Source organism: Chrysemys picta, chromosome 3 (assembly GCF_011386835.1).
Source record: "Chrysemys picta bellii isolate R12L10 chromosome 3, ASM1138683v2, whole genome shotgun sequence".
NCBI classification, from domain to species: Eukaryota; Metazoa; Chordata; order Testudines; family Emydidae; genus Chrysemys; species Chrysemys picta.
The window spans coordinates 125,957,664-125,975,445 of NC_088793.1; the positions used below are offsets into that span (position 1 = coordinate 125,957,664).

At 39.1% G+C, this 17,782-nt stretch overlaps 1 protein-coding gene across 3 annotated transcripts in view; it reads right to left on the reverse strand.

Moving 5' to 3' along the window:
- Positions 1–17,782, reverse strand: part of RNASET2 (ribonuclease T2) — a 77,239-nt gene that overhangs the window by 17,449 nt on the left and 42,008 nt on the right. For all 3 annotated transcript variants that reach the window (XM_065590450.1, XM_042848291.2, XM_024112196.3), the window contains exons 2-4: positions 13,235–13,339; positions 10,706–10,772; positions 2,464–2,519 (exon numbers count right to left, since the gene is read on the reverse strand). In XM_065590450.1, the coding sequence (XP_065446522.1) occupies positions 2,464–2,519; positions 10,706–10,772; positions 13,235–13,323 (212 nt within the window). In that variant the 5' untranslated portion in view covers positions 13,324–13,339. The remainder of the gene's footprint in view (positions 1–2,463; positions 2,520–10,705; positions 10,773–13,234; positions 13,340–17,782) is intronic.

Sequence of the window (17,782 nt, forward strand, 5' to 3'; positions counted from 1 at the left end):
AAAAAGTCGTGTCACGGAGCTACATTTCAAAGTTACAAGATTATAGCTTTGAAATTTGAGTTTAAAAATCCAAGGAACCCAAGTCAATCTCTACAGCATTTTAACCATCACAAACGCATTAAAATTCATTACGTGCTAATTGTGGCTGAACTCTTCTAAGTGCAGAGGACCCTGTTGTGCCCTTCACACCACTTTAGCTATGCATAAAGTGCCTAAGTGGTGTGGAGGACTTTGCCTGGGCCCTCTCCAATGAAGTCAATTCCACCCTAAGTGAGTCACTCAATTTACGATTCCCGAGACCCACACAAATTCCAACTGCCTTGGAACCTAGTTGTAATGCTGTTGATAGTTTTATAGAGGATAGGCAACCAATCTCTTGTATGTTTTCTTCCAATCACTTATTTTTTTTATGAAAAGTCTCTACATCTTCACAGAGATTCCAGCCAGTTGTTTCCTTTGAGACAGACATGTTTATCACAAGTTTCTATGAGTTTTTTGTAACATGTTTAGACTCCTCAGGCCACATTCAGTCATGAGACACTAATAAGTGCTCTGAACTCAGAAAAAGAGGAAGTTATACTCCCCTTTACATTAGCAACTTTGGAAATAGACTTTAAAAAAAAAAGCTTATTCTGCAATTTGATTTGTGTGCCTGCACATGATCACCAAGCATGCAAGATCATAAGTTAGCGGTGTATTGAACTATACAACTTTGGTCTCTGGCTAGAGCAGGGTTCTTATACTTCAATACGCTACACATTCATAAGAGCAGATCAGTGGAGCATCCACCAGCACAAAAACTAAAAATCCTAGTAAGTTAGAGGTCTGACTTGAACCTGCAAAAGCACAGATTCAGTGATAAATGGGATTTTGCTCTGAAAACTGCCTGTGGAAAACATGATCATTTCTCCCTCCTCAGATCTGTTCCCTGTGTGTATTCAAAGTCAGACCAGCAGACAAAAGTATCATTTTTTATTATTATTATTATTATTATTTCTAGCTCTGCAGAGCCAACAGAACTAAGAAGAGAGAATGAACTGAAGTCTTTTTTTGGATGCATTATCATCAGTATTGTTTACTAAGATCTGATCAGTTACATCTGCGAAGATCCCTTTGATGGTAACTGGTTGCTTAGGCACCAATGAGAGCATAATTTGAAGACAATGGGATGGTAATACAGAGGTCTGAACTGGACCTGTAGGACTTATTATTGGAGAAGGAAAAAACCCATCTTAACTCTCAGTGCCCGATTCTTATGTTGCACCAGTTTTACACTCATGTAAATCCATTGACTTGAGCAGATTTACATGCGTAGACAATCGGGCCTTCAGAATCCAAGTGAATTTGTAGGGCTGACAGAAAACAACATTTGAACTTGTAAAATGAGCACATTTAATAAGGAAATTGTTTGGACACAACAAACATGTAATCCTCAATCCCATGTTTACAAAGTCATTTTTCACATTAGAAACACACTTCAGAAGTTTCTCATAATTTCCTTTCCATAGGTGGAATGGAAAAGGGGAAAACATATCTTAAATTGATATGACTTTATTATCAAAATTAGAAGTCATATGTCATGCTATTAAACCTCTGTGACCTATGCTACTGAAAATGCCTACATAAAACTATAAAAGTCAAGCAACTCAAGGAGAAACACACTATAATTAGGCATTGTGATATGCATCCTACTGGGTAAATTTGCAGTGAAAGCAGAAATAAAACTGATAAGACAAATTTTAGAGAAGTTACATTCGTATCAAGGCTGGTGATGCTTTTAGTTGGATTACAGACCACAGTTTGGAGCTGTTTACAGTTGCTGAAAGTCTGCATATTAATCCTTATGACACATAATATGAACATTTTCTTCTTCAAAGTCCTGTCTAGAATCAAATAACTAATCCCTGTAATGCCTAAATACTATCATCCCCATTCTACAGATTAAAAAAAAAATATCATTGAGTTATTTACCCAAAGCTACTGCAGGAGTCAATGCCAGAGATGGGATTAGAGCCCACACTGGCTTCCAGTCCTGTGATGGAAATCACACACCATGGGTGAAACCCTGTTCCACTGAAGTCAATGGGAGTTTTGCCATAAGCTTCTATGGATCCAGAATTTTGCCCCATGGCTCTTTCAGACTTAAAATCCCATAGCAGAGAAGCACATCTGGGTCTTTTTTTATAAGGATATAGACAAGATTCAGTGTTGCTTTAAGTGGGTACAGATCCATTGACCCACCCCCCCAAGTCTAAGAGCCTGATTCTTCTCTCCCTCAAACTCATTTTACAGCATTGTCTCTAATGAAGTTATTTCTGATTTACACCGGTGTAAATAGGAGGAGAATCAGGCCCTTACACTTGAAGTCAATGAAGCTGTACCCACTTATGCCAGCACTGAATTTAGACCAACATGGCATTCTTTTCTAATTTGAAATTAAAAGGATTTGTTTTAAGTTCTTACCATAGTCCATGAATTGTCCAGTACTGGGGGGGATCTTTGCAGTCATTTTCACTCATCTAAAGAAAGCAAAAGTCCATAACATTTATTAAATACATTACTTAGTCAGAGATCACCTAATCCATTTTGGGTTTAAAAACATTAGAGCATGCTAAGGGATTTACCACAAACATGCTGAATGAGCAGCACGAATAATTGAAAGATCAAGGGCAGATTCTCAGTTAGTGTAAATCAGCATAGCACCATCTAAGTGAATGCAGCTAAGTCTTATTTACATCTAATGAGGATCTGGCCTGCAGTTCCCAGCAGTTTCCTATTTAAGAGATCAGCAGACCCTTTCAATGAGTTCAGAGTTCCCAAAACAAAGAGATTTTAAACGTTGTGAGAAGCCATCAATGGTGTGTTAGTGAAATCAACCAGGGCCAGTTTTAGGGGAAGGCCAGCAGGGCGGTTGCCCTGGGAGCCAACTTCCTGGGGCGCACCACTCCACCGTGCCATTTTTCCCCACTCCACTGGTTAGCCAGCTAAGCCACTCTTGGGGGCACAAAAGTGTTCTCTGGGCCCTGACGCCAACAAGAATTTGTATATGTCCATGAGCAATTCTACTGCTGGTATACAAGTAGACATACAATGATTAAGGGAGAGAACCACACCAGCATTCACAGCCCAAATAATTACCTATGCAAAACGTTAACTGCTAAAGAAAGGGCAGAACAGTAGATACAGGAACTTTCCAGGAGCTCAGTAAATATAATATGGAGGCCCAGTCTTGCAAACCCTCGCACTAATCCTGCTGATTTCAGTTTAACTACTTGCTTGAGTACAGACTATTACTACACCTCTACCCCAATATAACATGACCCGATATAACACGAATTCGGATATAATGCGGTAAAGCAGCACTCTGGGGGGGCGGGGCTGCACGCTCCGGTGGATCAAAGCAAGTTCGATATAATGCAGTTTCACCTATAACGTGGTAAGATTTTTTGGCTCCCGAGGACAGCGTTGTATCAGGGTAGAGGTGTATTATATAAGGGTTGGGGTTTCCACCTGAAAGGAAGCAGAGCCCTTGATTACACAGGGAGAGCAGAGCGCTCTGTGCATAAAATGTTGTTTTTAGTGTAGGTTATATGCTCCTGATCAGTCACTAAACTTGATGCTCAGACTGTCAGATTCAGTGTTATTTTTATACTTTCTCCAATATTCTGCCTGGTAACCACCAAATAGTTTAATGTAAATATTGATTAAAAAACAAAAACTCCCTCCTAGCTTTTCTTTTAATCTCTGCATGTTCCTTCCTGCCCTAATTAGTGTGATTCACTTGGTCAGAGCTACTGCTCTGACACTGCAGAAGGGTAGAATAAGACCTGTAACCTCACTAATTGTCCAAGCTTCTACAGTCCTATGCCATGCATAAAGCAGCATTCTTAATTTTTCATGTTTTCTTTCCATGTGTGCCAGTTTCCTTCCTCTCTGATCTTGCCACCTACATAGTCCAGTGACTAGACAGCAATTAAACCCAGTGTCTGTTTTATTCCAGAAGGGAAATTAGACAAACAACATTGCTCCTCAAAGGAGATTTGTGAAATCAAAACACTTCAGATAGCTAAACCAGAAACACAGTCAATTAACAACTATCCAGCAAGTTACATCTTCCCTTGAACACTGTCTTACACCTAAATAGCTCGGACCACTAAGTTTGCTAATCACTTGGGGCCAGCTCCAGCTCCCATCAAAGTAAATGGCAAAACTTCCATTAGCTTCAGTGCAAACTGGATCAAGACCTTGCGTTGAAATTCCTAGAAATTCAAACATCAAAGGTTGGCAGTCCTTCAAATTGAAATCCTTCTTAGACTGGTGGGAACATGGATTAAACTCACCAGGCTTGAAATTCAATTGGTTTGCACTTTATGTAATCATTTGAAATCTATGCAAACTGAGTGCAAGTGAGTGATGAATTCTGATCTGGTAGCATTTTACACCAAACTTTGCACAAGCGTAAATGGACAAGGTGCAAGGTACCAGAGAATCAGGCCCACCACACTGAACTGGCTGGCATAGTACCTTTTACAGATTTCCCTTTCTCTATATTACCCTCCAGATTTGTGAGTCACAATTAAGACAGAACAGTTACTTACCTTACAGTATCTGTGGTTCTTTGAGATGTTGTAGTTGGTGTGGAAGAAGAACAATCTGGTTTTGAACATTTTGAGAACCATCTGGCAATCAGACTGTACAGCACAGTCCAATTTGGTATGATAAGCCATCTTTCAAACTGTATTTGTAAAACCAGAATGCAGATGCAAGCCACCAGAGGGCCCATCTATCACTTCTTATATTGAAAGGAAGGATGGTGTGTTGGTTAGAGCCCTATCCTTGGGAGACCTGGGTTCATTCCCAGTTCTGCCACATACTTCCTGTGTGATCTTGGACAATCATCTCTGTGGATCAGCTCTCTGTCTGTAAAATGAGGATAATAGCACTGCCCTACTTAATAAGGTGTTGTGAGGATACATGCATAAAAGACTGTGAGGTGCTCAGAGACCACTGTAATGGGGGCCATATAGGTACCTATGATAAATAGATCTAGTTTCAATGAAAATCTGTTTCATTTATATAGATCCTACAAAAATAAGTTCATCCAGGATGAACACCAAAGCAACAGTGAAAATGGAAACTAGAGGCTGGCTTCTGTAGTTACGATATAAGCTGGTAGTTTATGGGGACCATATGGGAAGAGAGCTGTCCCTCACAAATATGTAGCACAGGCCTCTTGCAAGTAAACATTTGCTGGAAATACTCACAGATGTGTAGAACTATAACACAATTGCTCTGAGGTAACCTGGTTTTAGAACAAGTTCATCCAGAAGAATACATTTTACCCTGAGCACTAATATATTGTATCTACAGTGGAACACGTCTCTTGGGTAACACCAGTACAAATACAAGACTATCCAGTTCAGAGATGGAACATATTGTAAAGGCAACTGTACAGTTAAATAATTTTGAAAATGTGAAAGGCATAACTGACACAAAATTGCAGGCCATCAGGCCAACTCATTTTTAGAAACAGCAACGTTTGCACATGACTAACAGAGGAAGAAAGGAACAACTTTATTTGGTGTCCATAAGTAAGGACTTTTTGGTCTAACGACACATCAAAACAGCAGTGGTTCACCATAATCCCTCTGATTGCTGAACTAGTATAACTCTATTTTATTTGATGTGTCTCTTTTTCCTTGTAACTTTTAATATACAGTCACAACTAAAACCCTGCAGCTAGGAACATTTTTGATCATATCAGTGTTAATGAATCTATTATTGAAAACTAGTTTCATTCTTAAATGAAATGTGTGATGCTGGCAGACCAGGTGCCAGCTCATGCCAAGGTCCCTGGGTCTCAAGTGGACACTGATAAATACATAGTTGGAATCTGTCTGGCTCACTTGTGGGTTAATATTGATAAGATAATTGTGACAAATATGGCGAGTAATACATAGAAGAAAGTGAAATTGTTAGAATTTCAAGAAAGTGTTTAGATTATTGAATGCTTGGAAGTTGCTGCATGCATTAATCTTATTTGTAATATCTGTGTTCCAAATTGCACTGTAATACTTGAGCAGTTGTATTGTGAGCCTCTGTGACTGCATACAGGAGAAGGACATTAATTATTGTGAAGAGATGCTCTTCTACAGAAATCGTTACATCCCTCCTGAAAGAGGAGACCTATTGATACCAGGTGGGCTAGGGTTGGTTCTTACAACTGGAAACTCCCTACATCTGGAGTGAGAAAAAGTCAACAGCAGTCAACAGGACTAAAGATACTTCTTGTTGTTTTGCTCTCCTCCTCATGAAAATCAGTCATACAAGTGGACTCCTCCCATCAGCTGAGTTTGCAGCTGAGAGCACATGGCAGGAGGTGGATAAAAACCCCAAACCAAAGGAATTAAGGATCTCTATGCTGCTTGGACTCTGCGGGGCAAGGTGTTTCTAGGTATAAGCAAGAGATCCCTAGATGCTTAGCCTGGATTAGCCCTGAAGGACAAACAGAGCTTGCTGATTATAGAAGCCTATATTACCTTTTGAAACCTAGGACTAACTCATTTGTGTGTCTATGGATATGTCTACACTGCAATTAAAAACCTACCACATTTATTAATTTACACCACAATTAAACAGCCCCTTAGCCTGAGTCAGCGCTGTTTAACTGTGGTGTCAATTAATTAATTAATTAATTGTGGTGGGAGGGTCCCAGAGCCCGGGCTCCAGCCCAAACATCTGCACCACAATTAAACAGCCCCGCGAGCCTGAGTCAGCTGGCATGAACCAGTCACGGGTGTCCAATTGCAATGTAAACAGAGCCTATATTTGCTTGCTTTATCCTTGTAAATAACTCTCTAGTTTCCTTTCCCTATTTAATAGGACTTCATATAGTTTACAAGTGTTGTCTTTGGTGTGAGATCTAAAGCACAGTTGACCTGGGGTAAGTGACTGGTCCCTTGGGATTAGGAGTAACCTGATTATTGCTCAAACCATTGAGCTATCCCTGTGATTCTCAGCGTAAGGGACCATCTATCACAGAGACTGACTCACCTGGGTGGCAAGACAGATGGAATATCCAAGGACTGTCTGTGACTCCATGTTAAGACTGTTAAAGTACCTGAGGAGTTTGCACTTGGTGCAGTTAGTTGATAAAATTTATGTTTAAAACTCTCAACCAATTAGGGATTTGTGCCCTGGTTTTTAGCAGTCTGCCCTGGAATTGGTGTTGGTGGTATTGTGGCACCATTGTGTCACCAATGCATTCTGTTTAACAGTCAGCCCTGTTTCCTTTCTCCTAGGTGGCTCTCTCATTTCTCATTTGTTCAATTGCTATGGGTGGTGCAAAGCAGATTTAAGCAGAGCTGAGGATGTGGCCTTTATCTTCCTTCCTGTTCTCCCCTTGCTCACCAAGACAGAGACTGGATGACCAAACTCTTGCAACAGATTTCCCCTCTCCACAGGCCTCCATATTCCCAATGAATGGCAGGGCAGCTACTGCTACTGTTTGCCAAAATAAGTATCTCCAGAGCAGGCAGCACTTAAAATAGACCCTCTACCTTAATCAACTCCAAGAAAGAAAGGCACAGTCATAAAAGCTTCCCTCCTCCAGTTCCTTAGCTGGGGAGACAACCTTTCCTATTTAACTGTTCCCATTCCCATCTAACAGGGTTCACAATCCCCTAGGATTGAATAGTCCTCTAACTCCTACAGAATCATAAAGTAACTGTTAGCTCACCATCACTGAAGCCACGATGATGAGTCAAGCGTAACAGCACACCCCTCCTTTAAAAAGAGTTCTCAAGCACAGCTTTTAAGTAGTTTATATTACCTCTGTATTACAAATAGCAGTGAAAGTGTCAAAGTGACTCAAAGGCTAAGTAATAGGAAGTTGACATTAGAAAAAAATTAATTGCACAAAGTGCTACTTTTATGGGAGGTTGATTAATCATTGGAACAATTTATTAAGGGAAGCGGTAAATTCATCATCACTCAAAGTCATTAAATTGAGATGGGATACCTTTCTAAAAGAGATGGTCTAGTTCACCCACAAGTTACTGGGCTCAATAATGTTCACTTATGGAGCAGGAAGAACAATTTTCTCCACTGTAGGAATCACTAGGTGAAATTCTAAAGCCTGTGTTATGCAGGAGGTCAGACTAGTTGACCCTAATGGTCCCTTCTGGCCTTAATCTATTAACACAAAACCTAAACATATAATGTCCAATCTAATCAAGTCAGAGAAAAAATTTACTCAAAAGTTACCATACACAATAAAGTAATAGCTTAAAATGTATAAACATCTAAGGTACATATGGTCTCTATTTTCTAGCATGTACACTCTACTCAAGGGATTTCAAAGTGATCATTAAGCAGATTTCATTTTAATTTACTAAAGAAAGATCTGCAGTTTTCTGAATATCTTTTCTGTACACACAAACAATTACAGCTGGTAGGAATAAAGATGAAAGTCATCTGCACGCCAAGCAAGAGTTTAACCTCCTGGAGACAGCCCTGCATATAAGCAAAGTGGCTGACTGACTGACAGACATACACACCCACTCCACCCCTTCAGGAAATATAACCTAATAATAATAATAATCATTTGCATAGAGTATTCCATCATCAAAGCACTTTACAAACATGAATGATAGAATCTGTGTTGCAATCTCCTGTATCCAGTCATTTTTTTAAAGTCATCAGAGTAGTTTATTAATCATTTTGAAAAAAGAAGGCACAATGCTAGTGATATTTTCCTCCTGAAATTAATATGTAAATCATTTGAAAGACACTTAAGAAACAGATTGTTTTGCAGCTTAAAAAACTCTATTTTTTTTAAACCAACTACAGTTGCATTCTGGAACCCTACTTCCATATATTACATGATGTTAACAAGAAGAAATCTGTAAGTTTTGAAAACATAGGAGGTGGAACTTGTAACCACTCAAGGGTGTGAAACAGTACAAAAAGTCACCTAATGATTATATTCTTTCAGAGTTTCTCTAGTCCATTAGATACACTTGTATCCATGTTGATTCCTCTCCCTACATGAGACACTGTAAGGATTACTGTTTAGAGATCCTGCCTTTTCGGTAGCTTGCCAAGTCTTCAGTTATCCTGCTTGCAGCTTCTCCATTTTAGCTCAGAGGGTTATACAACTTTTCAGCCAACATCAGAGTTCTAAAATTAAAAGCAGCAGCCAGGGTGGATGCACAGTAGTAAAATATTTTACTTTGATGGTCTGCATGTCTCATTCATTTAACCAAAGATTTGCAAGGCCCTTGATTTTGGGTTGCCTCCGTTTAAATGCTTGACCTGTCGCCAGATTTTCAGAAGTGCACACCAGCAGAAGTACAACTGAAGTAACTGTGAACTGTGTGCATCCAAGAGCACTGAAAATCAGACCTAATATGCCTCAAATTGGACACCCGAAATCAACTATCATGTTTGAAAAATTGGCTGTTAAGTTCTCCACTATCACTGTCCCCCCCCAATTTAGAATACTGTAGAGCACAACTCCTGCTCCCCTCAGAAGAGTTTAACACTGTATATGTTTTACTGTTGCTGCTTTTCTCCCTAATTTGATTCCTGAAACAGGGCTGACAAGCCTAAAAAGCTGCCCTTAAACAAGAGAGTGTGCCCCCAAATGCTACAGTCAGAGGTATAAACGTGTCTCTCTCAGAATTGCGGTTCCAGATGTGTAGCAGTAACACTTGCCCTAGTTGAGGCTTCTCTTTATTACTCACAGGATCATACCACCCTGCCTCAGCCAATCTGATTAAGAACCCCCAAAAAATTAAACTTAAATTTCAAGTCAGCAGCAAAAAAGCAGATCTCTGTTGTGTCTCCTACGTCGCTAAAAAAAAACCCACTTAACAGAATTTAATGTCATTGGGACTGAAGGGAAGTACATTTATTTGCTAAGCACTTTACAAACGTATCTGGAAACTCTGTGTTCTAGAATTCCTGCCAGAATTCCTGGGCATATCAGTGATAGATATTGATTTTTTCAGTTTAACCCATATTTAATGACAGCACTAAAACAATAGAGCCAATATTGTGAAGCTTAATCAAATTGGTAGACAGTTATTCTTATGAATAGTCCATTGACTTCATCATGTAAGTAACTGCCCACTAAATTGAACTAACAGAGGGTCCTATGGCACCTTTAAGACTAACAGATGTATTGGAGCATAAGCTTTCATGGGTGAATGCCCACTTCGTCATGCGTTTGACAAAGTGGGCATTCACCCACGAAAGCTTATGCTCCAATACATCTGTTAGTCTTAAAGGTGCCACAGGACCCTCTGTTGCTTTTTACAGATCCAGACTGACACGGCTACCCCTCTGATAAACTGAACTAGGGTCACATAGCTGTATGAGCCTAAGACTGTGAGGCGCCATTGCTCATTGTATGTTTTACTATTAAGGCGTATATGCTACCTCTTAGGGCTATAGACTATTATGGATATGGCACTAGCCACTTGTTCTTTACTGTTGTTCTCGAGCCACTGAAAGATGTGACAAACAACAGATATTAACCAATACTCAGAGAAGTGAGAGTACCAAAATGTAAGTAGGTTTAAATATTTCAGGGATTTTACTATAATACTAGGTTCATCTTATTTTCAGCCATATACTGCATGATCTACACAGTTCCATTTACAATGATGTATTTAAAAATCAAAAACAAAACAAAGCTCACCTTGCATACGGTCACGGGCCAGTGATGAACAAGGAACAGCTTTTTCCAAGTGTGAGGATGGTGCTCACTGGAGAAGAAGAGACGAAATATTTAGTTTCCTCACGCATTTCAAAAAGCAAAACTCCTCCACATTGCTAAGTAGTGTAACACACATTGATTTTAATCAATTATTATTTATTCTTTCTATTGCAGCTTTGCCTAAGGACCCCAAACAAGGAGTAGGGACTTGCCATATAAGGCAGTGCACAAAGCAATAGTGGGTTTTGATTGTTATTAATATTTTACTTATTGCTAAACAAATTCCACTGATGGCAGCTCATCTCCCTACAGATTTTCTATTTAATATAGAGAGAATAGTAATACGTAATTTTATTAGATTTAGAAGAGCACGTGGACACTTTTTCTTATTACAATAAGAGCACATTTAGAGGGTGCCAAGAATCTCCTAATTTTTCTTCATGTCTGTGTTATTTGAAAAGGGTGTGGACAGCATTCTTGAAATGGTAAGTGTTCTTCTAAAACAATCACTATGATCACACAGGAGTGGTGAAAATGACATGACTGTAAGGGCAATGCACTTACACAACGGATTCATATTGAGGAGTAAAGCCAGGTTAACAATTTGGGATGGGCTAGGAAAAGAGTGGAATAAGGAGACTGGATAGCTGCAGATGCATTCAGAAACAGGGGGTGGAAATAATGGGGGGAAAGGGTTGTCGTGTATAATAGTAGTTATTAAATAAAGCATATGTTAAAATCTTTCAAAACCTCAATTTGCTCAAGCCAACAGAATGACCTGCAGAACTGACAGAGTAAATTGCTGTTAACCTCTTGTGAACTGCCAATTTGTCATATGCCCTTCGTTAGAATGAATGTGAAAGAGAATAAGGAAATAAAGCAATTATTTGAGAAGATTAATTTTCCCCAAGCAGGGGGAAGCAGAAAAATATATTTATGGTTTTAAGTTGTCATGAAGTTATCCTCAATTCTGAATCTGTCCATCTGTGGTTTTGCACTATTAAGAGATTAAATGTAGCCAACTAAACAGACAGTCAGATTTATGTGTGGTTTTTAATTCATTATACTCAACAGCTGTGGAACAAATCAGGCATAGCCACAATAATAACCATCAACATTTTTCCTACTGAGATCAGATCACTAACTGGCCCTATATTACACAGTTATTGTTGGATCTTCTAATATTTTGCAACAGTGAAAGATGTCCTTGTGCTATGTGAGTTCTAAATAAAAAATAACCCCCCACACAACAAAACTCTCTTTTTTTGGACTTGAAATTGTAGAAGTTCCACTACTATACTAATCATTCCAAAACTAAACATTACCCCCTATACACAGACTCAAAAACTTTATTAACTTAGGGCCAGATCCACAAACGGATTTAGGTGCTTAAAGCCCAGGCACCACAACACACACACCCCACCTGCCGCCTAATCCTGTGACAACTAAACTCACTTGGCACCTACATGGCTCCCATTGTGGAGAACTATCAACCTACTTCTCAGAGAAAATGTCATGAATTTGAGTCTCTCTCCCAGAATATCAGAAACCATACAATGGATTTAGGCTTGATAACACAATAGCTTCCCTCTCTGAATATGACCCATTCACATAACAGATAATTCTAGAATAATTGCAGAAAAACTGAGCCATTACCTGCCACTTTGAGCTATGCATCTCTTAGGCCTGGTCTGCACTAGGAATGGATATTGGGAAGCTAAGTAATTCAGGGGTGTGAAAAATTTGCAACTGAGCGATGTAGTTTTACTGACCTATTCCCCAGTGTAGCCAGCACTAGGTCCATGGACCTAGCTACTATCTCTCGGGAAGATGGATTACCTATGCTGACGGGAGAATCCCTCCCATTAGTGTAGGTAGTGTCTTCACAGAAGTGATACAATGGTGTACCCTGTGTTGCTGTAACATTTTAAGTGTAGATATACCCTTAGCTAGTGAGTCAAAAGCACCTAGGACCTTTACTAACTGAAATTATGATATACCTTTTAAAGAACATCTACTACCACCACCTCTAACACAGCAAAAAATGGGTCTGTCTCAGGCCTAATAAACATTTTCATTGTCACAGTGGTCATGCTTAAAAACTTGTTAGTTTCATTAGCTATCTAAATTAACACAACATTGAGCAGGTTTTCCATTTATTATTTATAGGCACTGCCTAAAACAAATACTAGATTAAAATTAATTATGAAGCATAACTGTAATGTTTTTAACTGAAACAAGTTCCCTCCCTTCTTCTTTCTGCCATATTAACAAATGTAAACCATATTAACAAATTTTTCTTAGGCATAAAAAAGCAACTTTATTCATACGGTATCATTATGCTAACTATGCAGACAGAGACAAAAATATAGTGCATCAAAATAGCACAAGATGAAACAAAAATGTCACATTGATAAAAACCTGACCATATTCCAGAAGTTTAAGTTCTGCTTTAAAAACAAATAAACAAACTTGGTAAGATATTAGAAACTTTTCCAACTGATAACTTACCTTTCCAGGAATTTATATGAAGTACACCCAGAATAGAAAGCCAGACAAAAACAACCCAGAATCAAATAATGTCCTGTAGCCGGCTTCATTTTATGTAATATATATCTATAAAGAGAAAAAGAAATCTGTAAAAATTACCAGTCAGATGTTTTCTAGGTTTTAGGTGTTAGAAATAAACAACCTGCAGACACTACAGAAACAACAGAAGTTATCAATGCTATGTGAAATTTAAAACAAACAACACAACTTATTTTAACACATGAATATTGAAAGCTGTACATGATTTTTTTGTTTGAAGTGTTAAATTTCATATTTCACTAGAATCAGGGCTGAAAGCACTGTCTTTTGTCTTACTTGTACAGCACATTATACCATTGGAAAGCTGGCCCCTGACATATATTGAGAGCTGAACCATAATATTTATATGTAAACAAGCTTTATGTTGCATAAACTGACATTATTGTTGAGTTCAAATGCACAAAGTGATTAATTTAGGAAACCTCAAATTTAACACTAATATTCTGTTTGGCCCATCCAGGCTGGACCTTCATGAAAGCTCATTGGGACTAAAGTATCATTTATTTTCTACAGTTGAAACTCCCACCTATGCAGAAGGCCAGAAGAAGGCCTATGTTCTACTTAATAATAGTTACACTTCAGCCCTCACAATAAGGTTTAAGTGGCATTTAAGTGGTTTGTAATCTTTGTGCTGGCCCTTTGCACAGTCTGGAGTTTCACCTTGAGTGCTTATTAAGGGGACACCACCAAGTTAGAACTAACATCTATCTGAAAGTGAGATTGTAAAAAGTAACACCCAAGATAACTAGAACTTAAAGCCTTCCGCACACAGTTCAGGATCAAAGGCATAGGGAGGGCCTGATTTTTATCACAGACTTTCTCTTTTGCATCCACAATGCATTGCCAGGAAAGCTGTGTGGGAACAATTAATTGCAAGTGGAAAATTGTGCCTGCCAAAATGGAGACCTAGTTTGAAAATCTAGTCCTGAAAGTTTGGAGCTAGAAAACAGAGAGCTATTTCATGATTTCTTGGAAAAGAGTGTGACCCTATTGCTAATCATTTTTTTTTTCAGATTTCAACCATTCTACAAGTTTTCAATTAAAAATTTGAATTGAAAAAATAAGATAATTTTGATGTAGTTTCCCCACCATTTTCCCATCAGCACTGTAACATGCAGGAGTGCTGGTGAGAGACTCAAATTTCATTTCCTAGTCTCAGTCATATGACTTGGACCAGTGACACAAAGCTTTAATATCATGTCACATGACAGAGGCCAATCTGCAACTCCAGTGGTTAAAGCTTCTTCCCCTACAACTAAATTCCTGACCAGCAAAATCTGTTCTGTTTTGGGGAAACTGCTTGCATCAGCTGCAGATCAACCCAGTGAGAGCAAGAAAAGGTGATTCAAGAGAAATGAGCCTCCCTGGAGATGAGCAGTGTCAGAATCATTACAAAAAGAAAGTGGGGGCAAAACATAATGACCTAATTACTTCCATGTACCTCCCTATTATCAAATTCCTATTACACAAATCGGTATAGTACAAGGTGGTTTGAACAACGAAACTGGAGTTTTCTAGACAAAGTTGCAAGAAGCCATAAAGGTGACGCCTCTTTCTCTCATTGGATGAACAGAAGGGACACAACTCATATCCTGGGTAGAAATTTCAAGTCTTTGCCAAGAAGAGAACCAGGCAGCATTGCCCAGCAGAAAGTGTGGGGCAGGAAATTCCATTTTGTTCAACCTGCTGGTCTGCTTCCCAAAGCCAAAACACCTAGCTGAGAGAGACTTTAAGCTGGACTGTCATTGGCTAGTTAGAGTGCCCCCTTGCTTTGTATTTGCTCATGATAGACAAGATTTTAGCTTTCTATTAACTCTGACTTTTAAAGTCCTATCTAGGAAGATCACTGTGAAGGCTGGAAAAAGAATAAGACCATAACCCTGAGAGTGAATCACCTGAATGAACTTTATCAGTCCAGAGAAACGCAGCTGAGAAGCTGAGCTAGAGAACCAAGCTTCACTGCAGTTCTAACTAAAAATCAGCAAAATGACTTTTATAAAAACAATGTATTGTTTACCCAACGATGACTTGGTTATGGCTAGACTAAGTGCTTCTCAGAAAGCATAAACCTGAGTTAAAACCTTCTGGATGACTAAAATGTATAATGTGCACTTGTATTTCACTAACATGTTTAGTTTAGTTTAGTTATACTGAATCACTAACTCAATGGAAAGCATTGATGCTGGAGAAACTCATTACCCTAACTAAGCTTTGTACTATTTACAACAGAAAACTGTGCTTCCCTACAGCAAAAATTAGCTGTGAGAAACCCAGAGTGTTTCTGAGAGCTCAGTCTAAAAATCATACAGATTTTGTGATCAAGAGAACTGATAGCTTCTTAAAAGAGGAAAAAGCTTTGAATTGGCTAGCAAGATGAAGGTTTTACCACTATTTCAACCATTGTTTAAACTAAGGCAAGAGCTTTCAGTGTTGGTGAAATTCCAGAGAAATTACAAAAGCTTCCAGATAATTACCTGCATATTATATTTGGGTTTAATATTTGATAATTTGGTGTGTGTGTGTTAGTGGTAAAGCTTATCTATGAGTGTCACCTGGATAAAACAATTCTTTGGTAATTAAGAAGCTTCTCTAAATTTTTAAAATTCCACTTAGAATTGTTTAGTTGAAATGACATCAGTAGTCCCGTAACTCCATTGGCAGATAAATATAGATCCTTATCTCAAATCAAGCTTAAAGAACCATAGTTCCACATTGATATCAAAAATCACCTGCCCAGACTAGTCTAAAACTAGGGAAGTTTGCCTTAGATTATGTTAAACTGTGAATTAATTGATCTGCTTTATTATCTCTTGAAAAGCATAACATTCCACGTTGAGTTCAATTTTGATGTTGTAAACACTATCATTTAACCATGTTTAGTTTCCTTTCTGTGATTTCTTATTTGCTTTAAAAGAGAGGCTGGCTTATAAAACTCAAATTTCTAATAATTCTCCAGTTTGTACTTCAGTTAAGGAACACAGATCCAAAGAATGCTGAGAAACGTAGTAGAGTAACTGCTTAAATAATTTAATTAACTAATGTGTGTTTTATAACTTTTATCACAACGTATTATACATGCAAACGAACTCCTGCAATGATGGCCAAAGGGGAAAACTATGGCAGTCACCCTTACATATGAACATGCACAAATGGACACTAAGCTTCAGGTGCCATCTCAAGCAAGACAGCACACACTTTCTCCAATGCAAACCGTTAGGGGGCCTCATCCAAAAACCCGATCAACACACATTAAATTCTGATATAACAATGCTCTTTAGCTTCAGCAACATTAAATCTCCACAACATTGGAGCAAACAACCCTTTTCAAGTCTGAATAGTACTTAAATAACTAGAAAAAAAATTATATAACTCATTGGGCAGAATAGATCATTACAATGGGCTAGACCACTTACAGGGGCCTAAATAGAAGCTGCTCACTAGCAGACAACTGTACCACAGTAAAACAAACAACAAAAAGGCAGACAGACTATCACCCCATACAGGCAGCATGAAAGGGAGGAAGTGTGGTTTTATAGATAGGGCACAAGCCGCTCAATGAGGCAATCTACATTTTGTTTCCATCTGTACCATTCACTTCCAGTGGGATCTTGGGCTGATCTGTGCCTCCATTTACCCACCTAGGGATAATAATACTCCACACCTCCAGGAGTGTTGCAAACTTTAATTCACTGGTATTTGTGAGGTGTTCATACCATGACGACGATGTATAAATATCTTATTAAATAATACTGAAATTGCAAAGTACACAGCACCATGGAGATACAACAGGTATGACAGTGAATGTAATGTGACAGAAGGGAGATAGAAATTGAAAGATATTTTATACTCCCTTGTCTAATTTACCAAGGAGTTGTTGAAAGATACTCCTTCAAACTACCAGAAATAACACTTTTCATCAAAAAGAGAGGAAGAAAAGAATTATGCAGCACTTCTGGTAGACAGGATATTATACTGGGGCTCTCTAACCTTGCCTTGCCCTCTGATTTGTTTTCAGGGGGAGTATAAGGTATAGGTCAGGGATCAGCAACCTTTGGCATGCGGCCTGCCAGGTAAGCACCCTGGCGGGCCGGGCTGGTTTGTCTACCTGCCGCGTCCAGAGATTCAGCCGATCGCGGCTCCCACTGACAGCAGTTCGCCGCTCCAGGCCAATGGGGGTGGCGGGAAGTGGCGGCCAGCATATCCCTTGGCCCGCGCCACTTCCCACAGCCCCCATTGGCCTGGGACGGCAAACCGCGGCCAGTGGGAACTGCGATCGGCCGAACCTGCGGACACGGCAGGTAGACAAACCGGCCCAGCCGGGCCGCGTGCCAAAGGTTGCCAATCCATAGTGTAGGTGTTGACCTACAAAAGAACTTTATGGAGTCCTAGTTACCTGCCACCCCAGTCCTGCAAAACTACACATGGTAAACCTCACTTTATGCATGTGAATTATCCTACTGAAGCCAATGG